This window comes from Podarcis melisellensis (genome assembly GCF_964234715.1).
Source record: "Podarcis melisellensis genome assembly, chromosome: 8".
NCBI classification, from domain to species: domain Eukaryota; kingdom Metazoa; phylum Chordata; class Lepidosauria; order Squamata; family Lacertidae; genus Podarcis; species Podarcis melisellensis.
The window spans coordinates 6,764,229-6,791,585 of record NC_138540.1 but is presented as its reverse complement, the minus strand read 5'-3'; the positions used below and the strand labels follow the sequence as shown (position 1 = coordinate 6,791,585).

The following is a 27,357-nucleotide window of genomic DNA, read 5'->3' as shown; positions in this document are numbered from 1 at the left end:
CAGTTCAAAAGCACCCCTAAGTGCAAGTAGATAAATAGGTACCGCTTTATAGCAGGAAGGTAAACAGTGTTTCCGTGTGCTGCGCTGGTGCTGGCTCGCCAGTGCAGCTTCGTCACGCTGGCCACGTGACCTGGAAGTGTCTCCAGACAGCACTGGCCCCCGGCCTCTTGAGCGAGATGAGCACACAACCCTAGAGTCGGACACGACTGGCCCGTACGGGCAGGGGTACCTTTACCTTTACCTTTTACTTTTGTTAGGTTGTAATTATGTACGTTTCCATGTTGTAAGCCACCTTGAACATGGTTTAAACCAGGCATGGCCAAACTTGGCCCTCCAGATGTTTTTGGGACTACAATTCCCAACATCCCTGACCACTGGTCCTGTTAGCTAGGGATGATGGGAGTTGTAGTCCCAAAACATCTGGAGGGCCAGGTTTGGCCATGCCTGGTTTAAAGTATGGAAATGTGGCATACAAATAAAATTATGTATGCATGCATGTGTTAAAACACACACACTCAAAATGTATGCATTAAAATGCACACCTTCAGGTGGGATCATCTGGACTGTTCCCATGCAAGTCCATGAACCAAACATTTGGATTTCTTTCTGTCACAAATGGCAAATAGAATTGAGAATGGCAGCCCATAAAAAACAACTATAAAATCTACAAGCAACATTAAGTGAGTTTCTTATTTTGTACAGAGGAAGGTAATTGAGCCAACTGTTCAAACGGATGTTTTGGGAGCCTCCAAAACTCAGAGAGAGGAGAGAGACAGAGAGAGTCTGCTGAACTGGCACAATTGCTTTGGTCCTTTGCTTCCTTCCTTCACAAAAAGCTCCTGCCAAAAAAAGCTCCTTTCTAGTCACCTTGTTCTATATCTTGCTAAGAAGAAGCCTTTGCTTTGGGGAATGTAGGCCATGAAGAAGTGTAACCTTTCCCAGAGATGTCATCTGTGTAGCCCTCTGTTCACTACAGTGTCTCTCTTAATGCCCTGACCTTTGAAAGACACGTACCTATTTTGTCTGTTTATCCTTGTCCCTTAGACCAGTGTTTTTCAACCACTGTTCCGCGGCACACTAGTGTGCCGCGAGATGTTGCCTGGTGTGCCGTGGGAAAAATTGAAAAATTCAAAAGATTTAAAAATAAAGTATTTTATAATTTTTCATATTTCTGTTTACTTACTATTTCATAATAAAGTAATTATAAAATACTTTCTTTGTGTTTATTTGATTCCTATTCAAGAGAATTACTTTATATATAGTGAATATAGGCACAGAGTTAAATGTTTTAACATTTTCTAATGGTGGTGTGCCTCGTGATTTTTTTTCATGAAACAAGTGTGCCTTTGCCCCCCAAAAGTTGAAAAACACTGCCTTAGACTATAGTTCTAGCTCTTTGGCTTTTTTGTTCATCTCTCTTCTGGAAGTCTTAATTCCCCTCTGGTCCCCTGAAACTTTGGATTCGTCTGCATCTTTTGGAAGTGTGTGCCTGCAGCAGCAAACACAAAGGGTATGTGGTTCCAGATCTACCTTCCCCAACCCAGTGCTCTCTGGGAGTTGTGGACCACAGGCTGATGGGAGTGATAATCTAATAGAGGTGAAGGCTACAAAGCTGAACCAGACTGTACTCTGTGGACCAGTCTTGGTCTAGTCCAGCACAGGTAGATATGTTTATTTTTTAAAAGCATGACCACCTGTGCTGGATCAGACCGCAGTGGGGCCATAGAGTGCAGGTGGAGATTTGTAGGTGTCTATCTCAATTACTTTCTTGGGCTTCGTGATCACTGCAGATGGTGACAGCAGCCACAAAATTAAAAGACGCCTGCTTCTTGGGAGAAAAGCAATGACAAACCTAGACAGCATCTTAAAAAGCAGAGACATCACCTTGCCAACAAAGGACCGTATAGTTAAAGCTATGGTTTTCCCAGTAATGATGTATGGAAGTGAGAGCTGTACCATAAAGAAGGCTGATCGCCGAAGAATTGATGCTTTTGAATTATGGTGCTAGAGGAGACTCTTGAGAGTCTCATGGACTGCAAGAAGATCAATCCTCTCCATTCTGAAGGAAATCAGCCCTGAGTGCTCACTGGAAGGACAGATCCTGAAGCTGAGGCTCCAATACTTCCACCTCAAGAGAAGAGAAGACTTCCTGGAAAAGACCCTGATGTTGGGAAAGATGGAGGGCACAAGGAGAAGGGGACGATGGAGGACGAGATGGTTGGACAGTTTTCTCGAAGCTACCAGCATGAGTTTGACCGAACTGTGGGAGGCAGTGGAAGACAGAAGTGCCTGGCATGCTCTGGTCCAGGGGGTCACGAAGAGTCAGACACGACTAAACGACTAAACAACAACAACAACATCTCACTTAGGAGGCCAGCCAGGGCTGGGTCAGAGAAACCAGCAGCCAGCCAGCCACAGAGAACATCTCATTGCACGGCGAGACTTGTTGAAGTGAATGGGAGGTACCTGACAGCATCTTCCATCACTCTGGTACATTTCAATGCACCCACCAGGGGGATTGTGCTCAAAGGCTTATGTTCCACTAGCAAAACTTCCTTTTCAAATCCCACCTGCGTATTTGTCGGTGTGATGTTGTTTCGTCTTAAGAGCCCGTGTTTTCTTTTTAATTCACAGCGGTTAAATGCACTTGAAGAGTAGCCCCCTCCCCGTGGCATCCCCTCACCTGTGCTCAGAGGCCATGATTACCTAGCGAGGGAAGGGAAGAATTAAGGGCATGCATCATTTGATTTTAATTGAAGGAATGTTCTGTCCCATTGAACTGCTAACTAAGCCGAACACAGGATTGTGTTTACATAAGCAAGCCCCGAGTCGATATAGACTTGCTGTCACGTTAAGTCAATACTTATGAAAGTTCTCTGTTTAATTATTCAGTGAGGATTGACTTATTATTGTGTTAAGATGGTGGTTAGCCTTGAGCAAAGGGAGCCGCAGAACTGAAAAGGCTTCTTTCGGCTTTCCCCGGAATGAGCTGGGGCTCAGAGAGATAGAGAGAGAGATAGACGGTCTCTCACATCTTCACCATCGTCAGAAGCTCCTTCGATTGGGGGGGAGGACACAGCTGGGGATGGGGAGAAGGAGGCAGCTTTCCATTTTATTATCTTTCCATTCACACATTCCCGAATCAAAGCACGACCCCAGCAGGCCTTGGAGCTGAATATCAGCCAGCTGAGATCAATGATTCCCTAACAAAAAGTCACCAGCCTTATTTCACTTTCAGAGCTAATCGAAGAGCCTCGATTCCCCCAGATGTATTGTTCCACGCTACCCCCGTCTCTGAGCGATGAGAGACTCCAGGGCTCCTGCATGCTTAGCCAGGGTTCAGATTCCCTGGAATGAAGGTCAGTGGAGCCTGTTGCATCTTTAGGGTATGTGGTTTTATTTACACCGACATACTGAGCATAAGATGAAGGGGTTCACAGCATCAATACCCCAGCAGATCTTTCTTCTCCATTAATCACAGCTTTGGCTCCAGCACAGAGCAAGCAAATCTCTGTGTATCCTGATTCTAGCCTGCGTCCAAAAGCTCAGCTCCCACAAACTACTCTGGCTATTGTTCTCCTGCCTAGCAGCTAGGTGAGGAGCAACCTATCCCTTAGCTTGGAGGGTCCCATCACTTAGTTGTAGCTCTTGCAACCTGGCTCATTCTTTTGGGGTGCTGGTGAGGACACTTAAGTGCCCAGCCCAAGGTCTTTGTCATATCAAGAAACTTATCTGACGAATTCAACAATAGAATCCTTTACAGTGGTACCTCGGGATGGTACCTCGGGATCCATTCCAGAGCCCTGTTCACATCCTGAACAGAACCTAAGACACGACAGCGCGTCTGCGCATGCGTGGATCACATTTTTGCCGCTTCTGCGCATGTGCAGGGCGTCATTTTGACCGTATGCGCATGCGCGAGCGGCGAAACCCAGAAGTAACGCGCTCCATTACTTCCAGTTCACCACGGAGCGCAACCCAAACGCGCTCCGCTTGAATCGTATTTATCCCTAGGTATGACTGTACTAGATTCTGACCCTTGTTGCCCCAAAGAATTAGAGGGTCTAAACTTAGGCATCATCCTGACTGACCTTCACCCCCCCCCCAAAAAAAAACCCACAACAGTATGCTTGCAGGGATGAACGTGTTCCCACCACCTTGAAGAATGAAGCTCAAGTCAAGGGAAGCAGGGGGAGGTATATATGGATGTCATGAGACCTGTCCAATCAGAGGGAGGCTCGGGGTCACCTCCCCCTTGTGGAACTTTCCATTCGGCACAGCCCCTCCCCTCCATTCCTCCCTGATGGGGACCAAGGAGAGCTGACATTTCCCCATCTAACTACATGGACAGTATTTATATAATTACAGGGGAGGTTGTGGTCCTGTGTGAAGTGTGAGTCAGTTGAATGTCATTCTGTCATGAAATAAATGGGTGTGGGTGTGTCATTTCTATGACTTGCAGTTCCAACATAATGTTAGCCTGAGTTCAAGCTTTGTTTTCCTATGAGAGCAAAGCATTCAAGGTAAGCCATTAACCATGGATCCCTGCGGCACGTGAACAGGTGTTACCTGCCATGGTTTATTGATCCAGATAACCATTAGGTAAAGGTAAAGGGACCCCTGACCATTAGGTCCAGTCGTGGCCGGCTTTGGGGTTTCGGCGTTCATCTCGCTTTATTGGCAGAGGGAGCCGGCGTACAGTTTCCAGGTCATGTGGCCAGCATGACTAAGCCGCTTCTGGTGAACCAGAGCAGTGCACGGAAATGCCGTTTACCTTCCTGCTGGAGCGGTACCTATTTATCTACTTGCACTTTGATGTGCTTTTGAACTGCTATGTGGGCAGGAGCAGGGACCGAGCAATGGGACCTCACCCCGTCACAGAGATTCGAACTGCCGACCTTCTGATCAGCAAGTCCTAGGCTCTGTGGTTTAACCCACAGCGCCACCCGCGTCCCTGACAACCATTTTACCAAGCAGTAAAGGCGGGGGAAGCCTTACGACTGGATGAAACCCCCAACCTTGGTTATACATGAGAAAACAAAACAGGGAAAGGATTACATTGCATTGCTAGACACGCTAGAAAATCTGGCCAGTCACATTGGGCTCAACTCCCACAGAGAGAACTGACTGTTGAGCAGATGATGAGCTCAACACCACAAATATATGGCTCTTTCCCTAAGAAGCATTTCTGAACCCCTCCTCTCCACAGATTAATAGGCAATTCTGATTCCTCTCCTGCCCTGCCTATTCTCTGGCTAAAACCTGGACCTGTGAACAGCTGCTCCAAGCCCTTCTCATTATGTAGTGTAATGAGAAGGCCGAACCGCTCTGGATGTTGGTTTTATCCAGAGATGCATCTACTGTATTACCAAATGACATTTTGCCCATTGCTGCAGGGGGTGTGAAGCTCTTTGGGTCCAGGTAAAAATAAAAATAAAATAAAAAGCAAGCGTCCCACTTGGAGCACGGATGCTCTCAGAGTCAGGTCATTTAATGAGCATCTTCTCCTCTTTCGAGGTTTTCCGTTGGAGGGTGAGGAGAAGAGAGTCTGAATTGAAGGAAGAACCCCAATGAAAAATGAAGGTCTCTCCTTGCCTCTGGAGACGGTGGAAACACAGCCTTTGTAGAAGATGGGAAATTCTTCCCAGGCAGCACTCAGTGAAGCATGTTAAGACCAGATTATTTGTGGTCCTGATTTGCTGATGCAAGATGAAAAAATACAGCAAACTGCAGCTGCTGAAATCAGCTCTTTTCATCCCTTCCCCTCCTCTTTCCCCTTAGCTGAGGTTATGGTTTTGAAAAAGGTTTTATATTCTGAAGCTAAAACCTGTCCGGTACAATCAGCGCCGCGGTGCAAAGAGTCTGTCAGAAATCCCCGCAGCTGCGGGGAAGACAAGAAAAGCCACACAGAGGGGAACGAGGGTGCCAGCAGAGGGAGGGGGTGCTGCTGCTATTATTCCTACCACCTTTTTCCATTCCAAGGGGATAGGGAGCCTGATCCAGGCACCCTGGGGTGGGGCTGGGGGCTTTTCCTACTCTCAGCCAAGGTCCCAAGGGGTGGCAAACTGCACGTGACATACAAATGGGAGGGTGGTTTCCTGGCTGCTGCTTTAATGAAAAGCGGGCCATTGGGAGGCTGAATCACAGAATTGTGGAGTGGCAAGGGACCCCCAAAGGTCATCTAGTCCAACTCCTCGCAATGCATGAATCCCAATAAAGAATCCCTGATGGGTGGCCATCCAACCTACTGTGTATCTTTTTTAAAACACACACACACACACAACGAAGATTTGTACAAGGGAGTGACGGTGTTGTTAGTCATTCCCCTGCTAGCCACGTTCCCATTCTTCATTTCTGCCCCCCTGGTTGCATTAGCAGTTTGACCCCAATCCTATAAGGGGCATCCCGCTCCCCGCCTCCTTTCCTCTGATGTCCTCCTGCACTTGAGATAACAGTTAAGGGGGGGGGAGGAAAAACAACTCTCTTTAAAGGCTCTCCAATTACAGCTCATCTTTTTGCCTATTAGCTCTTGGGTTGGAGGTTTAATTACCTGCTGTCCTGCTAGCACAGAAACCTTATCTTGTCTCTAGGTTGTTATTGGGGTGGTAAGTGCGGTGTTCTTGCTTGTGACTGGAGTCCCATCACTTTGTTGTTGTTTAGTCGTTTAGTTGTGTCCGCCTCTTCATGACCCCCTGGACCAGAGCACGCCAGGCCCTCCTGTCTTCCACTGCCTCCCGCAGTTTGGTCAAACTCATGCTGGTGGCTTCGAGAACACTGTCCAACCATCTCATCCTCCGTCGTCCCCTTCTCCTTGTGCCCTCCATCTTTCCCAACATCAGGGTCTTTCCCAAGGAGTCTTCTCTTCTCATGAGGTGGCCAAAGTACTGGAGCCCCAGCTTCAGGATCTGTCCTTCCAGTGAGCACTCAGGGCTGATTTCCTTCAGAATGGAGAGGTTTGATCTTCTTGCAGTCCACGGGACTCTCCAGAGTCTCCTCCGGCACCAGCACAGCACCCATCACTTAAAGGTAAAGGGACCCCTGACCATTAGGTCCAGTCGTGACCGACTCTGGGGTTGCGGCGCTCATCTTGCTTTACTGGCCAAGGGAGCCGGCGTACAGCTTCCAGGTCATGTGGCCAGCATGACTAAGCCACTTCTGGCAAACCAGAGCAGCGCACGGAAATGCCATTTACCTTCCCGCTGGAGTGTTACCTATTTACTTGCACTTTGACATGCTTTCAAACTGCTAGTTTGGCAGGAGCTGGGACCGAGCAACAGGAGATCACCCCGTTGCGGGGATTCAAACCGCCGACCTTCTGACTGGCAAGTCCTAGGCTCTGTGGTTTAACCCACAGTGCCAGCCGAAGGAATGAGCATCAAGGAGGCATTTTTTCCCAAGAGCAGCCAAGCAGCGCCTTCCACGTGGTCTCTTGCACCTGGCACTGCATGTTTCATAAGAAAATAAGAAGAGCACCTGCTGGGTCCGGCCAATGGCCCATCTAGACCAGCATCCTGCTTCTCACAGTGGCCAACCAAATGCCTTTGGGAACCCCACAAGCAGGAATCAAGCACAAGAGCCCTCTCCCCTCCTCGGTTTCCAGCAACAGGTATTCAGGAGCATTGCTGCCTCCGACTGCGGAGGCACACCATAGCCATCCTGGCTAGTAGCCATCGATAGCCCTCTCCTCCACGAATTTGTCCAAATCCTCTTTAAAAGCCATCTAGATTGGTGGCCATCACTGGCTCCTGTGGGAGAGAGTTCCACAGGTTCACTATGTGCTTTGTGAAGAAGGACTTTCTTTGCCCCCATTCCAGCTAGAGCTGCTGCTTCGGGTCAAGGTGCATACAGTGACCACCTGTGCATTATTTAGAGGCCATGATGGCTTCCGTAGAATCCACTCCTAATGCTTTTTGACTTCTGACCTGTGTGCTTTTCTCCAATGCCTTCAGCCACCCAATTTCCCTTTCCCCTTGCTGCCCTCTTGGACTTGCAATGTTCCCTCTTTATACCTCTATGCCCCTCCCCTTTCCCACCAAGCCTTCGGGTTCGGTCCCCTTGTGCCCTGACCCTCCTGGCAGTAACCTCTGCCAATCACAGAAAACAACGGCCCATCCTAATATACCAGTATACCCACCAGATTTGCCCTCTTTTACACTTTCCTCCACTTCCTCTGTCATCTTTTCTGGGCTGATTTATATACATACATATTCTCCTTCATTCCTTATCTCGCTGCTCCTCATGTAGAGCCCAGAGTAGCTACCAATGTATAAAATATAGCAATAAATGACTCCTGAAAGCACAGACTAAAAAATACAGCCATAAAAATGTCATTAAGCAGCCTATCACAATCCGAAGTGCTGCAGGCATCCTGTCCCAGAGTCCTGCCAGAACATAAATGTTCTTTGCTGGCGTCTGAATAAAGTTGGGGAGGGGAGGAGCCAACTTGACCTGCAGAGAGAATAAATTCCACAAACAGGATGCCGCCACCAAGAAGCCCCCGCCCTCAGACCATCCTCAATGGGGGGCCACCAGCAGAAACCCACCCCCCTGCAGTTCCTAACGCCCAAGCTGGTCAACACTGGGCAAGACGCTCCATTGAGTACTGGGCTCTTAGTCATTCAGGGATTTGTACATTGGAACCAACCCTCTGAAACTGGGCCAGGTCATTTCGTTGATGAAATATGAGCCTGTCTTGCCATTCTGGATAATAAATGGGCAGTAGCATTCTGTACCAGCTTCAGCTTCCCAAAGCACTTGGGCAAGAGGATCCCAATGTGCCAGGACCTCTCCAGCCACAGAGGCCAAGCTGTCCTCCTTGGACTCCAGCTCAGAAGCCCCAGCGAAACCATCATCTCTCCTGCTCTACTCAACAACTGCTAAAGCCAGCTAGGCTGCTGTAATTGAAGAAGTTTCTGCCACCAAAGACAGAGCAAGCCACTGAGAGAGAGCTGCAGCTCTTCTTCAGGACTCAGCCTTGGAGCGCAGAGGCTGAAACAACACCTAGGCTTTTATGGAGCCTTCAGACAGAGCCCTGCATGGAACTGTCCAAGGTGCCACGGAAGGCCCTCCCTCAAAGCAGAAGAGACTCAGGTAGCCCCCTGCCCATTTCCTGACACTCGGCAAACTATCCTGTACTGGAGCAGAATATTCTGCAGGATCAGGCCAATGGGGGCCCATCTAGTCCAGCACCCTGTTTTCACAGTGGCCCACCAGATGCCAGGGGAAACCTGTTTGAAGGCATTCCACATGGGACAATGAAAGTACCTTTGAAGGACCCCATCCCCACAAACCTTGTGCAAAGGCTGTTAATGGAGGGAACAATGTGAAAGGTGCCTTAATATCAATGCTGGATGTTCCATAAACAAATTTCCCTTTAGAATAGCCTGGTTGATTCCAAACCTATTTCAGTGGTCCCCTTTGCCACCCAGAATTCACTGCTCCCAGTTCCACAGCAGAGCTAACCTCAAGAGCGAGTGTGGTGTAGTGGTTAGGAGCGGTGGACTCATAATCTGGGGAACTGGGTTCGCTTCCCTGCTCCTCCACATGCAGCTGCTGGGTGACCTTGGGCCAGTCACACTTCTTTGAAGTCTCTCAGCCCCACTCACCTCACAGAGTGTTTGATGTGGGGAAGGAAGGGAAAGGAGAATGTTAGCCGCTTTGAGACTCCTTCGGGTAGTGATAAAGCGGGATATCAAATCCAAACTCTTCTTCTTCTTCTAATGTATAGAAAGAAACTAACAGGACAATACAGGACAATAATGTATAGAAAGAAACTAACAGGACAACCCAATACCTTGGGTTAAGAACTTAATTTGTTCTGGAGGTCCATTCTTAATCTGAAACTGTTCTTAACCTCAAGCACCACTTTAGCTAATGGGGCCTCCCACTGCCGCCGCGCCGCCAGAGCACAATTTCTCATCTTGAAGCAAAGTTCTTAACCTGAAGCACTATTTCTGGGTTAGCAGAGTCTGTGACCTGAAGCGTCTGTAACCCGAGGTACCACTGTAGTTGCTTGATTAGCCGAGCATCCACTTAAGAGTGTGCAGAGGAGGCACAAACACCAAGCATCAGATGCTGGCCATGCCCAGCGAGTCTTTCTTGGGCAGCAGGAGGGTGAGGTGGCTGCCCAACATTCCTACTGAGCAGGCAGAGCCAAGCTGGAGCAAGTTTCCCATAGGCTTGTGGGTCTCCCTTTGGGGCATCTGGGTTTCCAGTATGAGAACTGGATGCTGGACTAGATAGGCCATTGGCCCAATCCAGCAGGCCCTTCTGGTGTTCTTATGCTCTTGCACTCAGGTTGTGCTTGCAGGCTTCCCACAGGTATTTGGCTGGCCACCCTGAGTACAGGAATCATCCCTCTTCCAGGGTGAGGCTTTGCCAGGGATTCCCCATTCCTGGGCACTTGTTGGGCCCAGGACCAGTTCCACTCCAAACACCATTTCCCTAGCCCACAAAGGCCTTTCTCTACTATTATCATTAGGTGAAGGTAAAGGGACCCCTGACCATTAGGTCCAGTCGTGGCCGACTCTGGGGGTGCGGCGCTCATTTCGCTTTACTGGCCGAAGGAGCCGGCGTACAGCTTCCGGGTCATGTGGCCAGCATGACTAAGCCGCTTCTGGTGAAACCAGAGCAGCACACGGAAAAGCCATTTACCTTCCTGCAGGAGTGGTACCTATTTATCTACTTGCACTTTGACGTGCTTTCAAACTGCTAGGTTGGCAGGAGCAGGGAGCGAGCAACGGGAGCTCACCCCATCGTGGGGATTCGAACCGCCAACCTTCTGATTGGCAAGTCCTAGGCTCTGTGGTTTAACTCACAGCGCCACCCGCGTCCCTTTTATCTATTATCATTATGATGGCCTTAATTCATGGGAGAGCCTGAGAAATAAGATGACCTTTTCGGTTTAGAAAAGAGTAGAGCAAGAGGGAGGGAGGGACATTGCAGTGCTTGGGACTTTTTAATTTAGTTTAGGAGAGTAAAAGGTGACATGGTAGAAGTTTATAAAATTATGCATGACTTGAAGAAAGTGAATAATGTTTTCTCCCTCTCTCATAACACTAGAACTCACGGACATCAAGTGAAGCTGAATGTTGGAAGGGTCAATGCAGATGTTTATGAAGGACTTATTTATGCAGTGCAGAGTTAAACTGTGGAACTCACTCTTGCAGGAGGCAGTGATGGCCACCAATCTGGATGGCTTCCAAAGAGGATTGGACAAGTTCATGGAGGAGAAGGCTACCGATGGCTACTATGGTTCTGAATATCAGCCACAGGAGAGGAGAGGGCTCTTGTGCTCAAGTCTAGCTTGTGGGCTTCCCAGTGATGCATCTGGTTGCTCGCTGGGAGAACAGCTGGACTAGATCAGCCCTGTTGGCTTGATCCAGCAGTGCTCTTTGTATGTCCCTATGTGCCATAGTTCATCCACTAGCCATTCCAGCAGCTCAGAATTTCTTCCCTCCGCCTCCTGCCTTTGTACCCAGCATTTAGCAAGGGGCAAGGGGAGGCACACAAGGATTGGCAGTGCCCATTGGCCCTTGGAAGAGAATATTGCCCTGGCAGCTGATTAGACTGCCGGGGGAGTTCTGGCAGCTGGAGAGACAGAGAGACAAAACCAGAGAGACAGGGCAGAGCAAGAGACCGAAATTCAGGGAGACAAGTCTAGCACTAATGATGTTTCCCCCTTGGCCAGCACTTTGACACCTCCTTTTTCAACATCACTTGCAATTTCTTTCTCCTTGATCTTCTGAGACACATCCCTGCCCCTGTGTCCAGCCCTAGCAGAGCATCACGTGCCCTCCCACCCCCACAAACACGCAGACACATACGCCTAGACCAGCTCCCTTCCTCTGCATTCCCAAGCAGGCCTGTCTTCTTGGCAAAGCCAGCTCCAGGTTGCCTGGTCCATTGGGGCCAGATGATTGGCAGGATCCCCATCCTGTCTCACAGTGGCAGACATGAGGGATGAACCAGCATGGACATCCTGTCGCCTTCCCCAACAGCACCCCCTCTGTGTTAGAGTAATAGAACTGTCGAGCTGGAAGGAACCAAAAGGGGCATGTAGTGCAATTCCTGGCAAGTCAAGAATTGCAGCTAAACAATCCCTGACCTCTCTTCAAAAAATTCTAAGAAAGAAGAGCACAACATCTTTCAAGGAAGTTCATTCCCTTGTCAAACAGCTCTTAACTGTCAGAAATTTCTTCCTGGTGTTTAGTCAGAATCTCCTTTCTTGTAACACGAATCCTTTCATTTGGCTCCTACCCTCAGAAGCAGCACAAAACAAGCTTGTCCGTCTTCCCCTTCAGATATTTGAAGACGGTTCTCCAATCGCCTCTCAGTCTTCTCTTCTCCAGGCTAAACATTGCCAGCTCCCTCCACTGTTCCTCACAATTCTTGCTTCCAGACCCTTGATCACCTTGGTACCCCTCCTTTACACACTTTCCAGCTTGTCAGTCACAGGACTCCAGGTGGAGCTGGACCAAGACAGAATAGAGTGGTACTATTACTATTACTTTAAAAGGGGGGGGGAGTTGACAGCTATGGTTTCCCCAAGAACACTCGCAGCATGCACCCAAATCACTGCGTCAAAGCAATCCATCGCCAGAGATGCTGGAGACTCCATCAAAAACCACACACACCCAAAACTCAGAGCCACAAATGGACCACAATGACAACGTTTCATTGGTGAGCCCAGGTTGCTGAGCCCGTTTTCCTTAGTGACCTTCCTTTGGAAATAAACTCCAGTGCTCAAGCCCTTCCTTCCTAGGTATCTTCTCCCACGTTTGAAAACTCTGCTCATAACAAAACTCAAATTTCACAGACCATTCATGAGCCTCAGGGGCTTTGCCAGTGGGAAACCCGGCTTCACAGTGAGGCGGTCCTTACCGGCAGAGGGGGTCCGACCTGCACAGGCTGCGGAGCTCCAGGCAGTTGGGCTTCTCCTTGTCTTCGTAGGAGCAATGGGGGACGATGGTCTGTCGGCGTCGCTCGGCACACGCCTGGTCCCTGCAGGAGCAGAAGAGCAGCCGGTAGGTGTACTCGTGGGGCACACGGTCAAAGAATTGGCGCAGGGCTTTGTGGCACTTGCGGCGGTTGCAGCGCTCTGTGGAGGAGATCTCCTTGTTGCAGATGGAGATGTAGCTCGAGCGGAGGCGCTTGCAATTGTCGTTCAGGTTGCAGGCTTTGGCCGCGTCGAGGCAGTGGTTGCTTTTGGCGTTGGCAGTCGAATCCATCCCTGTCCCGGAAGAAGAGAAAAAGGGGTTACTGTGCATAAGAACAGCCCGATGCTTCAGGCCAAGGACCCACCAAGTCCAGCCTCCTCTTCTCACTGTGGCCAAGCACAAGAACTCTTTCCTCCCTGTGTGATTTCCAGCAGCAGGTATGCAGAGGCATTGCTGCCCTCAACTGTGGTGGTACAACATAGCCATCATGGGTAATAATAATAATAATAATAATTTTATCTATACCCCGCCCTCCCCAGCCAGAGCCAGGCTCAGGGCAGCTAACACCAATAAAATCACAGTAAAAACATAATGGGGGGGGGCAATTTAAAATACAGGTTAAAATGCAATTTAAAATGCAGCCTCATTTTAAAAGTAGCCAATAGATCAAGACCATAAGGAGAGGGAAACATAAGGGTCAGGCGGAGTCCAAACCAATGGCCAGGCAGAACAGCTCTGTCTTGCAGGCCCTGCGGAAAGATGTCAAGTCCCGCAGGGCCCTGGTCTCTTGTGTCAAGAGCGTTCCACAAAGTCGGGGCCAGTACTGAAAAGGCTCTGGCCCTAGTTGAGACCAATCTAACCACCTTGTGGCTCGGGACCTCCAAAGTGTTGTTATTTGTGGACCTTAAGGTCCTCCGCGGGGCATACCAGGAGAGGCGGTCCCGTAGGTACGTGGGTCCTAGGCCGCATAGGGCTTTAAAGGTCAAAACCAGCACCTTGAACCTGACCCTGTACTCCACCGGGAGCCAGTGCAGTTGGTAAATCACTGGATGAATGTGATCCCGCAGCAAGAACCCCGTGAGGAGCCTCACCGCAGCATTCTGCACCCGCTGGAGTTTTTGGGTCAGCTTCAAGGGCAGCCCCGCATAGAGTGAGTTACAATAATCAAGCCTGGAGGTGACTGTCGCGTAGATCACTGTGGCCAGATCAGTGGTGTAGCGTGGGGGGTGCAGGGGGGACCGGCCACACGGGCGCAACATCTGGGGGTTAGGGTTAGGGGGCGCAAATCCACGGGTTAGGGGGTGCAAATTACTTGCCTTGCCCTGGGTGCTGACAACCCATGCTACGCCACTGCGCCAGATCAGGGCGAGGAAGGTAAGGGACCAACTGCTTGATACGGCGGAGATGGAAAAATGCCACCTTTGCTGTGGCTGCAACCTGCGCCTCCATGGAAAGGGAGGCGTCGAAGGTTACACCCAAGCTCTTGACAGAAGGCAGTAAAGGTAAAGACCATTAGGTCGTCGTGGCCGACTCTGGGATTGCGGCGCTCATCTCGCTTTATTGGCTGAGGAAGCCAGCATACAGCTTCTGGGTCATGTGGCCAGCATGGCTAAGCCACTTCTGGCGAACCAGAGCAGCACACAGAAATGCTGTTTACCTTCCCGCCGGAGCGGTACCTATTTATCTACTTGCACTTTGACGTGCTTTCGAACTGCTAGGTTGGCAGGAGCAGGGACAGAGCAACGGGAGCTCACCCTGTCATGGGGATTTGAACCGCCGACCTTCTGATTGGCAAGTCGTAGGCTCAGTGGTTTAACCCAAAAAGCGCCACCCGCGTCCCGACAGAAGGCGGTAGGAGCCCCCAATAGCCCTCTCCTCTATGAATCTGTTTAATCTTCTTTTAAAGCCATGCAAGTTGGTGGCCATCACTTCCCCCAGTGGCAAGGAGTTCCATAGTTTACCTATGGACTGTCTGACGAAGACCTTTTTTTATCTGTCCTAGATCTTCCATCATGCACCACAGGGTTCTCTGGGCGCTTCCAGACGGGTCCTTTATAATGTGCACTTTGTGTGATCTGTGGCCTTGGTGCTTTGGGGCATGCGAGAGAGACATGCACCCCTCCTCTAGCTGCTCTCTGGGGTGCTTTTGCAGCAGGTGGGATTCTTATCTATGCTCTGGGAACAGCAGGTTGCAGCCGTTCGAGAAGGAGAACTCCCAAGCATGGCATCTGGGTCCAAGATTACATGCATCTCTGATCCAAGTTGAAGGATGTGCACCTGGGAGATTTGGCATGGGTACCTCTAAAATGCCCAGAAGGGGCAATCAAGCGAGAGAGAAGGGACTGGCACAGAAGCATCATTGTGGGGCTTGCCCTCCCCCATCCCTTTCCTTCCCCTCCATCCAGCTGTTCCCTCTCACCAAACCACAGAAGCACTGACCCACTAACTCTGTGGCTCTCAAAAAAACATTGTTCAGAACATCAGTTTGCACAACCCGTAAAGGAAGGTAATAGCACAATAAAATTCAAAACAGTAACAATTAATTGCAGTTATTCAAAAGCCAATTAAAAGTATTCCATTTAATTGATTCAACAAAACTGATCCAGCGAGACCAGCTATTCAAAGTCTGATGGTCATTTACACCTCTGCCACCCCCCTTGCCTCTTAGCACCCCTGCCCACTTTGGGAAACACTGAGACCCTCAAGGGCTGACACCAGCAGAGCATTCTGCAGCCCTAAACTACTTAGTCAAAAGATTTTTTAGGATGCCCATCAGTGAGACCTGCAGGCCAGCATAAAGGTAAAGGGACCCCTGACCATTAGGTCCAGTTGTGGCCGACTCTGGGGTTGCGGCACTCATCTTGCTTTATTGGCCGAGGGAGCCGGCATACAGCTTCCGGGCCATGTGGCCAGCACGGAAACATCGTTTACCTTCCCGCCGGAGCGGTACCTATTTATCTTCTTTCCTGCTTGGCAGGGGGTTGGACTCGATGGCCCTTGTGGTCTCTTCCAACTCTATGATTCTATGATCTACTTGCACTGGTGTGCTTTCAAACTGCTAGGTTGGCAGGAGCAGGGACTGAGCAACAGGAGCTCATCCTGTCATGGGGATTCGAATGGCCGACCTTCTGATCGGCAAGTCCTAGGCTCTGTGGTTTAACCCACAGCGCCACCCGTGTCCCGCAAGCCTGCGTCCCACAGGCCAGCATACAACAAGAATAACAGAGCATCAACTTTTTAAAAGGAAAGGGGGGAAATCACAATTGAAAATGCAGAACTGGACAAAAGCAGAAAATGCGGCAGAGCCTAATGAAGGCCTCTTCCAGCTCGCAGTCATCCCTGGAGGGGCTCCTCTGCTCATTTTCTCAAGGGTTTTCCTGTAAACTGCAGCTGAAATTGAACAGAGGTGGGCAGCAGGGAGACTCCACATGCCCCCAGTGGACTGCCTTGCTCCACCAGAAGCACCAGAAGAAAGGAACAAGGCACGTCTGAAGCTGCCATTAACCCTGCAGCACTGAGCTGGGCTGGGTCTATTGTATGTGTTCTATTGTGGAGAAATATGACCCCCCCACCCACCAAAGTGGAAAATCCTCTCCTGCCAACTGCAGTTGGATTCTCAGCATCTGCCCTGTATCCCCAAATATTGGCATAAACAGAGGAGGTTGCAAGGAAAAATGAAAGCTGGGATTTCTGTCTGAAAGAAGAATTGCCCCCCCCCCACTAGAAGAAAAAGAAGAGGAGTTTCGATTTGATATCCCGCTTTATCACTACCCGAAGGAGTCTCAAAGCAGCTAACATTCTCCTTTCCCTTCCTCCCCCACAACAAACACTCTGTGAGGTGAGTGGGGCTGAGAGACTTCAGAGAAGTGTGACTGGCCCAAGGTCACCCAGCAGCTGCATGTGGAGGAGCGGGGAATCGAACCCGGTTCACCAGATTACGAGTCCACCACTATTAACCACTACACCACACTGGCTCTCCAGCTCCCTGAGTCTGCTCCATAGCCACCCAGAACCTCAGCCATCATGTCATTCACACCTCATGGACCTATTAGAACCTCTTGGAGCTCTTTGTCAAGAAGAAGATAGATAGAGGTGATCTGGTTAACAAGCTCAACTTGTGGTTTGGGGGGAAAGCATCAGAAAAAGGCAACTAAAAGCATCAAGGGGTTGGAGCAACAGGTTGTAGCATGGATTTCTCTTCCCATAACCTGCTCATTTTTCACCAAAGGTCAGTGATGCACATAATCTGAATGAGAGTTGTGCAAGCAAGTTTTGGGGACACACCATTCCTCTGGCCACACATCAACAACAAGAGATCCACAGTGACTTTCAGAGCAGCATGCACCAATCCTGGCTCCCCGCCCCAGCATGTTCTGTCTCCAGTGGTGACCAGCAAGCCGGCTTGAGGCAAGAGGCCTCCCTGAGCAACAGCCTCACACAAACTCCAGCGCACAGATCTCTGACCTCAGAGATCCTTTCCAGATGTTCATTGGGGAAGTTGATTCAGTCTGCCACAAGCTGGCCTGAGTCTTCAAAGCAGCTTCCTTGCCTTTCGCAACCAGGATGGTCAAGCGGCCAGAGTGACTCCCCTGTAAAGAAAAGTTGCGGCTTTGGGGGAATTTCAGTTTGGAGAAAAGGCAAGGAAGAGGTGACTTGACAGAAGTTTATAAAATGATGCCTGGGATGGAGAAAGTAAATAGAGAAACATTTTTCTCCCTCTCTCATAAAACTAGAATTCGCAGGCATCTGGCGAAAGGGAACAGGACAGGTAAAAAATACTGTATTTTTCCATGTATAAGAGCCCTCAAGCTTCTTTTGTAAGTTCGCTGAGCTGTTGAGCGGCTTTTCCATGATCACCCGCTCTGGCTGATAGAACTGGTGCCGTAATACACCACATACTGGCACTCACCAAATTCTCTTCCTAAGCCAGGGAGAGCGGGTAAGCAGCCTCCTCTCTGACATTTCCCTGCTACGGCCGCAGAACCAGCCCTCGCTTACTTAGCATATTAACCCGTGTATAAGATGACCCTCAATTTATCACCCAAAAAAATACAGTGGTACCTTGGGTTACATACGCTTCAGGTTACAGACTCCGCTAACCCAGAAATAGTACCTCAGGTTAAGAACTTTGCTTCAGGATGAGAACAGAAATTATGCTCTGGCGGCGCAGAAGCAGCAGGAGGCCCCCATTAGCTAAAGTGGTGCTTCAGGTTAAGAACAGTTTCAGATTAATAACAGACCTCCGGAACGAATTAAGTACTTAACCCAAGGTACCACTGTAAACCGAGAGACGCAGGTGGCGCTGTGGGTTAAACCACAGAGCCTAGGTCAGTGGTTCAAATCCCCGCGACGGGGTGAGCTCCTGTTGTTCAGTCCCTGCTCCTGCCAACCTAGCAGTTCAAAAGCACATCAAAGTGCAAGTAGATAAATAGGTACCGCTCAGGCGGGAAGGTAAACGGCGTTTCTGTGCGCTGCTCTGGTTCACCAGAAGCGGCTTAGTCATGCTGGCCACATGACCTGGAAGCTGTACACCGGCTCCCTTGGCCAGTAAAGCGAGATGAGCTCCACAACCCCAGAGTCGGTCACAACTGGACCTAAGGGGTCCCTTTACCTTTACCTTACCACTGTAAACCAGTAAAAGGGTCGTCTTATACATGGGAAAATATTGTAGTCCTTCTTCATGCAGTACAAAGTTCAACTATGGAACTCGCTCCCACAGGAGGCAGTGATGGCTACCAACCTTGATGGCTTTAAAAGAGGTTTAAACAAATTCATGTCGGAAAAGGTTATCAAAGTCTGTTAGCCAAGGTGGCTCTGCTCTGCCTCCACAGCTGGATGCAGCAATGTTTCTTAATCCTAGTGGCTAGATTCCACAGGAAGGAGAGCTGCTCTTGTGATCAATTCCTACATGCAGGTTTCTCACGGACATCTGGTTGGCCACTGTGAGAACAGGAGGCTGGGCTAGTTGGGCCACTGGCCTGATCCAGCACATACTCTTCATGTGTTCTTATGGTAGGAGCACATTCTGAGAGCCAGTGTGGTGTAGTGGTTAAGAGCGGTAGTCTCGTAATCTGGTGAACCGGGTTCGCGTCTCCGCTCCTCCACCTGCAGCTGCTGGGTGACCTTGGGCCACTCACACTTCTCTGAAGTCTCTCAGTCTCACTCACCTCACAGAGTGTTTGTTATGGGGGAGGAAGGGAAAGGAGAATGTTAGCAGCTTTGAGACTCCTTAAAGGGAGTGAAAGGCGGGATATCAAATCCAAACTAAATAAATAAAATAAATAAACATTCATCATTAGTCTTTTATATATACCGGTGTGTGTGTATATACATTTTTATTGATTTTTTTTAACATATCGGTTCCAACAGTCATACAACATAACTTCTCATCTTATACAATATTTTAGACTTCCGTCAACACCTCTGATGATTTTCCATTCTTTCTCACTTATTCTGCATGTCTTAATTTCTGTATTGCATTTAATTATCCTTAACTAATAATTCTTATCATAGTCTTTCTTGTAATATTTCTGATAATCCACCTTACAAAACTTCTTGCAGTCCTACTAGCGTAATCTGTTCATTACAATTACTTTTCAAATAGTTCAGATATTTACTCCAATCTTCTCAGAATCTCTGATCCCGCAAGTTTCGAATCCTTCCTGGTAATTTATCTAATTCTGCATAGTCCCTTCATCCTCCATTCTTCTTTCATCGGTAGTTCTTCTTGCTTCCATTCACATTCATCATTAGTCATTCCATGCCAGTCTTATTATGGTGCCTGGGCTCTCCCCACCCTAAGCCAGTGAGCCTAATGGGAAGAGAGCTTACTGGGAAGTGCTGGTGTCCCCAGTTCCCTTCTCCTGTAATAGCCAGTTTCCTTTACTGCACAGAGCCAGTTAGCTGATTTCCTGATAGAGTTTAGGCAACATGATGACCATATACATACGTAATAGACAATCTTTATAGAATTCCTTCAAACCATAAAGAGTTCAAAATGAAATCTTCAGTCTCAAAGTCTCTGAAAATCTTTGAGGTACCAAGCTTTGTACGATGAAAGACAAGCTGTGAAGCTTTGTGTATTCAACAAATATGATGTCCAACACTGAACAGTGATTCTGGATATTGACTACTGTTTCGCAGAACTCTTCGTCAGCGTGGTGGGTGGATATAGAATGCTTCATAAACCCATCTTATTTCAAATGACCACATTATTACATGAGAACAGTGTAAGGGAACTGCCATCGGATCCAGAGGCGGAGGCAAGGCTCCCAAGTGATGCTGGAGAAGGGCCCAGCAGGGAGAGAGGCATCTCATCGGCTCGGGAAGGAAATCAGCGTAACACCAGGGATAAAGGGGGCAGATGGGGGAATCGGCGAGGGGGCTCCAGGACTCCTCGCTGGAGACCAGCGGGGAGAGCACGGGTCCTCCGCTGCCCACACCCACCCTGCGCAGAAGACTTCCACGCAGGGAGAGTAGGAGGAGACTTGGCGTCAAAGAACTTCTTTGCTCAAGAAACGCCCACTGACGGATTCTGCTAGCGACTGAAACAGCCACAAAGTGAAGGGCTGTCCAGACAGAAAAGGTTTAACCAGGCAACCTAGCCAGGAGTGGCGGCAACTTACGCACGAGCAACCCCTATAACCATTACACACAGCATTTGATATTTCCATTTACATACATTCATTCGAAATAAGATGGGTTTTTGAAGCATTCTATATCCACCCACTCTTTATGGTTTGAAGGAATTCTATAAAGATTGTCTATTACATATGTATATGGTCATTGTGTTGCCTAGACATTGTTGACATTCTCTTTGCAACACAGGGGTTTGTTTGGATACTTCATGATAGAGTTAACATGTGTCAGGTGCCAAGTTCTAATACAGCGTAAAATTAAAGTCAGACCAGGAAAAGCATGAGACGACACGCAAGTGAAAGGGGCGTCCCTCCCACGTGCCTGCCTTGAACTCAAGCCTGTCCTCATCCGCCATCTGCTCTTGATTCAAACCAGCTTTCTCTGCGAGGGGAGTAACGTTTTGGTTCCTTTTGCTGAAGCTGATCCTGGCCCTGCCACCAGCCCTCTACGGCTGCGGGATGCAGAGCTCCTAGAGTCTCAACACTAAAGTCTCCTTCTCCATGCAGCGTATAGTTAAACTGTGGAACTCCCTTCCACAAGAGGCAGGGTGGCCACTAACTGGGATGGCTTTAATAGAGGATTAGGCAAATTCATGGAGGAGAGGGCTATTGGTGGCTCCTAGCCACAAAGGCTCTGCTCTGTCTCCACAGCTAGAGGCAGCTATGCCTGGAAACCGCAGGACGGGAGAGGGCTCTTGTACACCGATCCTGCTTGTAGGTTTCCCTTTGGGGCATCTGGTTGGCCGCTGTAAGAAGAGGGGGCCGGACTAGATGGTTCCCCATTGGCCTGAATTGGCAGACTCTTCTGTCGAATGTTGCAAGAGGGAGAACGTGGCAACAGTGGCGTAGCGTGGGTTGTCAGCATCCGGGGCAAGGCAAATAATTTGCACCCCCTAACCCGTGGATTTGCGCCCCCTAACCCTAACCCCCAGATGTTGCACCCGGTGCGGCCGGCCCCCCCTGCACCCCCCACGCTACGCCACTGCATGGCAAGTCACACCAGCACCAGCCCACCCGTGAGGCAAGCTGATGTGAGAATGTATCTCTCGCTGCTGCTGCCACTGGTGCACTTGTTATAAGAGTTTTATAAATGTCTTATATAGTCATACCTCAGATTACAGATACTTCAGGTGGCTTTTTTGGGGGTTGCAGACTGCCCAAACCCAGAAATACCAGAAAGGGTTACTTCTGGGTTTTGGCGGCCACACATGCGCAGAAGTGCTAAATTGCACTTTGCACATGCTCAGAAGCACCGAATCGCAACCCGCACGTGCACAGACACGCAGACGCAGGTTGCAAACACTGCAGGTTGCAATGGTGCATCCCGCACGGATCACGTTCACAACCCGAGCGTCCACTGTATATATAATAGATGTTCATAAATGTACCAAGCAAACACATACAAATATGTAAACCACATGTCTGATACCCACAGAAAAGTCCTGAAACCATTTTCTCTCTCCCAAAATGACCTCAAATACTCCTTTGCAAGATCAAAGGAAATGGAACTCTCCCCATTGTCTCTTTCACAAATCCTCTCTTAAGGGAACATTTAAGATATGAATAGGGTGTGAGCCTGTGACCTGTTACCTGGATCCAGGAACTGAGTAGTTATCATAACAAAAGAGAGGTCAGGATGCCCAGGTAATCCAATCAGGTAACCTGGCAGACAGGAAGAAACAACACACCCAGATTTTCGCCCCTTCTCTGATGCATTAAGGGGGTGGTCTTGGGCCACACCCCTTCTGTGGTGTATGTATGATGTTTCTGGGGGTGGTCTTGGACTCCAGGGCGGGCAATTTAAAATGTCTATATAAGGCCTTGTGCACATGGCTCAGGGTCCCTCCTCCCCTCCTGCGTGTGTGGGGAGCACCCTGTTGCAACAGCTTTAATAAAGATCAGGCTTACTAGCTGCTTTGCTTCTCAATATTTTCTCCTGCCAATAGAGAACCTACAAAAGGACTCTATATGGGCTCTTGGGTACCCCATAAGGGGAAAGGAGCAGTTTCTCTCTCATAACACACTCCTTGGAGGCTGGATCTGTTGTCCCCTTGGCAGCCCCCCGCAATGATCCACTGGTCTGCTCTCGAGGTACATCTTTATTCCACCACTGTGGTATGTGAAACACAAGAGCAGTCAAGTACAACATTCCTAGAGTGAACATGTTTACACATGGGGAGGGATGTTTGTCCAGCCAGCAGGTAAACTTCCTTTTTCCTTCTGGGCTGGGACAGACTTCCTCTGCATGTGACTAGAGGTGGGCGTGGCCTTACCTGTGCAGGTAATAACAAAAGCACAGGGCAGCCATCTCTCTCTCTTTCACCACATGCATCGAAGAAGCAACATCTGCTTAGCCAAAGATGCTCTCTTGGCTCCAGCCAAGAGAGGACAAAGGGACTATCTTCTTATGAGATAGTTTCTAGGTGTATGTTACTTTTCTATGCTAAGTCTGCCTTGTGGGACCCGATTGTGAACAGAATGATATGTGAGTAAACCTTTTTATACTTTTATGGAAGACTATGTCATGTCTTATCTTTTATGAGGGAAAAGGGGGAAAATACCAGAACAGTTATTATAGAGGCTTTAGCGAAACTGAGCAAACGCATCCGCTACGAGTTTAAAAAGGGGGATGTTACTCTGCTAAATTGCGAACTTGTTTATACAAGTTGGAAAGGCTATAATCAAACAATATATCCTCTCCTGCACCCCTGAACATTCCCAAAACCACCACCCCCTTGTTCCTGATGTGGAACTTCACTCCTTCTTCCCTGGCGAGGGATACCGTTTGCCTCAGGTGCTAAAATGTCTTGGGCCAACCCTGGGCCACACCCCCCCTCCCCATCTCCCTATCCTTAACCTGGCACAGGAGAAAAGAACAGAGGGAACGCATCTCCCCTCCTCCTGCTTTCAAGCCTGAATCCAAGCTGCCCTTTTGCAAGAGCATCAGTGCAGGGATCTATGTAAAGCAGGCTTGATTGCCTAATCCTCCCGAGTCCCCCCTGATCTTGCCCTGCCTGAGACCGGCAGGGACCTGGATGCATTTTAATAGATCCAGGGCTTGCAGGAGTCTTGCTTTCTGGGGAGCTCATTAATGAGGTACAAGCATTAAACTTTCATGAAGAAGAAGAAAGGGAGGCTGGAGCCGGGCCTTTCGGAGGGGGAGCTGAGCATCGCTGACCCCATTTGTTCTCGGGGACCAAAGAGACATCTGCTGCCTCTCCTGCCTCAAAGGCCTCGAATACCCAAGATCCTTTATTCCACGCTCAGAAAGGAAAGGCATGTTTTCCCTTTGGCCTCCTGCATCTCCAGGGCTCGCCAGAAAACACTAGGGACAAATAAAATTAAGAACCTAAGGAGAGCCTGCCCATCTAGTCCAGCATCTCACGGTGGCTGACCAGATGACCATTCTGGGAGACTGCAAGACAGGACCCAGGTACAAGACTCTGGACTAATGGGCCTTAGTCTCAGTTGCAGGGGAGGTCGTAGCCTCTGCCTGCCCCTTCATGAAAAATGATATCCTGTTAATGGGATCTGCAAGGAGTCGCATTTGTCCAGGTACCCAGGTGGGTGCTAGGGCCAGAGCACTCCCCAATGGGGACCCCTCTGGGGGTACCCCTATTTGATGAAGGTCTCCCCAGAGTTGTGCTGGCCCTGGGAACACCCCAAGCAGAAGGGCTGGAGTGCGAAAAGGTATACCCAGTGCCTATGCCACCCCTTTTACATCTGTAATCAAGAAAGATGTGGCCTATTTGACACGGGTGGTGCTGTGGGTTAAACCACGGCGCCTAGGGCTTGCTGATCAGAAGATTAGCAGTTCAAATCCCCGCAATGGGGTGAGCTCCCGTTGCTCGGTCCCTGCTTCTGGCAATCTAGCAGTTCGAAAGCACATCAAAGTGCAAGTAGATAAATAGGTACCGCTCCTGCGGGAAGGTAAACGGCGTTTCCGTGCACTGCTCTGGTTCGCCAGAAGCGGCTTAGTCATGCTGGCCACATGACCCAGAAGCTGTACGCCGGCTCCCTCGGCCGATAAAGCGAGATGAGCACCGCAACCCCAGAGACGGCCACGACTGGACTTAACTGTCAGGGGTCCCTTTACCTTTACATTCTTTGTCTGCCTGTTTATTTTTACTATATTAGGGGTGATGGGGTCACAGTGCCTTGGCACGCAACTCAGCGGGGGCTGACCTGCTTAGCTAGACGACAGAAGGCCGTTCACCACTCGGAAAAGCTCTGTGCTTGTGACAGCAGAGAAGGAATCAAAGGCAACAAGCCTTTGGAAAGGCTGATACAATTTGGAACTCCCTCCCTAGAGCAGCTAGACTTTCTCCCTCCTTGTTGTCCCTTTGCCAGCAGGTGAAGAAAGACCTTTCTATTCCAAAAGGCATAGAAGCATAGAATTGTAGCACAGGAAGGGACCCTGACGATGATCTAGTCAAACCCCCTTAAAAGCAGGAATATGTAGCTGTACCATATGGGAATCGAACCTGTGCCTTCAGCTGCTGACTTTTTTAAAGGAAAGGGATGGTACTATGAAGCTTTTATACCTTTAATAGATTTTTAAATATTATTTTAATTCTTTTACTGTTTAATTGTTGTTGTTTTTAATGATTATCCTTTCTATGTTCTTAGCTTCTTCTGTTTTACCTGTGTTTTTGTATTTTAAACTGGGAGCTGTCTTGAGCAGGGGCCAGCAAACTTTTTCAGCAGGGGGCCAGTCCACTGTCCCTCAGACCTTGTGGGGGCCGTACTATTTTTGGGGGGGGGGATGAACGAATTCCTATGCCCCACAAATATCCCAGAGATGCATTTTAAATAAAAGGACACATTCTACTCATGTAAAAACACCAGACAGGCCCCACAAATAACCCAGCCCGGACACTGAGATCCAGTGCCGAGGGCCTTCTGGCGGTTCCCTCACTGCAAGAAGCCAAGTTACAGGGAACCAGACAGAGGGCCTTCTTGGTAGTGGCGCCCACCCTGTGGAACGCCCTCCCTTCAGATGTGAAGGAAATAAGCAGCTATCCTATCTTTAAAAGGCATCTGAAGGCAGCCCTGTTTAGGGAAGTTTTTAATATTTAATGCTGTATTGTTTTTAACACTCGATTGGGAGCTGCCCAGAGTGGCTGGGGAAACTCAGCCAGATAGGTGGGGTATAAATAATAAATTATTATTACTATTATTATTATTATTATTATGGCACATTCTACTCGTTTAAAAACACGCTGATTCCCAGACTGTCCGTGGGCCGGATTTAGAAGGCGATTGGGCCGAATCCGGCCCCCAGGCCTTAGTTTGCCTACCCATGGTCTTGAGCCTTGGTCTGGGGAAAAGGCAGGATATAAATAAATTGTCGTTCTTATTCGGATGCTTCGACATCCCATGCTTTGCAGATGATGCTGCAGTCATTCCTGGGCTTCCAGGCACTTGGCCTATGTTCAGCAGGTAAGGGGACCTTGTGGCCCTGCCCATAGAACATGCCATGCCCCCCCTGCCAGTCCAGCTGCCATCCCCAGCATGTCCCAAGGGGCTCCTTGGTTTTGCAAAAGAAAGCTTTGATAGGCTGAGCTCCGTTGCTAACCTGCTTTGTGGTGAGACTTAGCAGGTTTGACAGCCGCCGGGCGAGGAGGTGGGAGGTTTTGAAATTTAAATAGCATGTTTTCCACATCTGCCTTTGGATCCAACCTGAGGGTAATCGTTTTACATCCCCGTGCAGCTGGAAAAGCGACGCTCCCCAACATTTAGCTTCTTCTTTCCTTCTGCAAGGACAAACCCATCCCCAGCTCTCAGCCCCCGCCCCCCCACCCACACGCATACACGCTTCCTGAAAATATTTTCGGCGATGAGATCCAGAATAAATACATCCAAGCGCTAATGCTTCTTGATGCCAAACACGGCCCGTTCCTTATTTTCCACCAGCTAAATAGTTTATTGATGGGGATTTGCTTCAGAGCGGAAAAAAAGAAAAGTATTGTCGACTGGAATCTAAGCGCTGCATTTCTTGGAAGGGAGTTTTGCAGATTTCCTCCTGAATGTCAATTCATATTTCCTGCCCACAGAATTAGGAGGGGAAGGGGAGGACCAAAGCGGCCCGGCAGCCCTTCGGGGCAACTCTGTGTATGGGGCATTGTCTGAGCACATCCAGTTCTCACTGCCCAGCACAACACACACACACACACACGCACACAGCGGGTTCCTTGGCTGCCCCCAACCCCAGCACCTATAGGAAAGAGAGGAAAGAGCCCACACAAACCACAGGGCAATCAATGGGGCTGCATGGCTGCCCTCCTGAGCCACAGCTTTCTTGAAGGAATTTCCCAAAGGTCTGCTTGGACATGCATACAATTATACATGGCATGGAGGAAGTGGGCAGGGAAAAATTTTGTCTCCCTCTCTCATAAGAAGAAGAGTTTGGATTTGATATTCTGCTTTATTACTACCCCAAAGAGTCTCAAAGCAGCTAACATTCTCCTTTCCCTTCCTCCCCCACAACAAACACTCTGTGAGGTGAGTGGGGCTGAGAGGCTTCGGAGAAGTGTGACTGGCCCAAGGTCACCCAGCAGCTGCATGTGGAGGAGCGGGGAAGCGAACGCGGTTCACCAGATTACGAGACTACCGCTGTTAACCACTACACCACACTAGAACTCAAGGTCACCCAGGGAAGCTGATTGCTGGAAGATTTAGAACAGATAAAATATAGTTCTTCATGCACCGTGCAGTTAAACCATGGGTCAGCAAACTTACTGCGCCTTGGGCCGGTGTTTCCAGCGCTGATCGCGTAGCGG

The 27,357-nt window shown here is 49.2% G+C and overlaps 1 protein-coding gene across 1 annotated transcript in view; it reads right to left on the bottom strand.

Moving 5' to 3' along the window:
- Positions 1 to 27,357, bottom strand: part of GFRA2 (GDNF family receptor alpha 2) — an 85,514-nt gene that overhangs the window by 25,950 nt on the left and 32,207 nt on the right. The window contains exon 4 of the mRNA XM_081922985.1: positions 12,883 to 13,231. Coding sequence (XP_081779111.1) covers positions 12,883 to 13,231 — 349 coding nt within the window. The remainder of the gene's footprint in view (positions 1 to 12,882; positions 13,232 to 27,357) is intronic.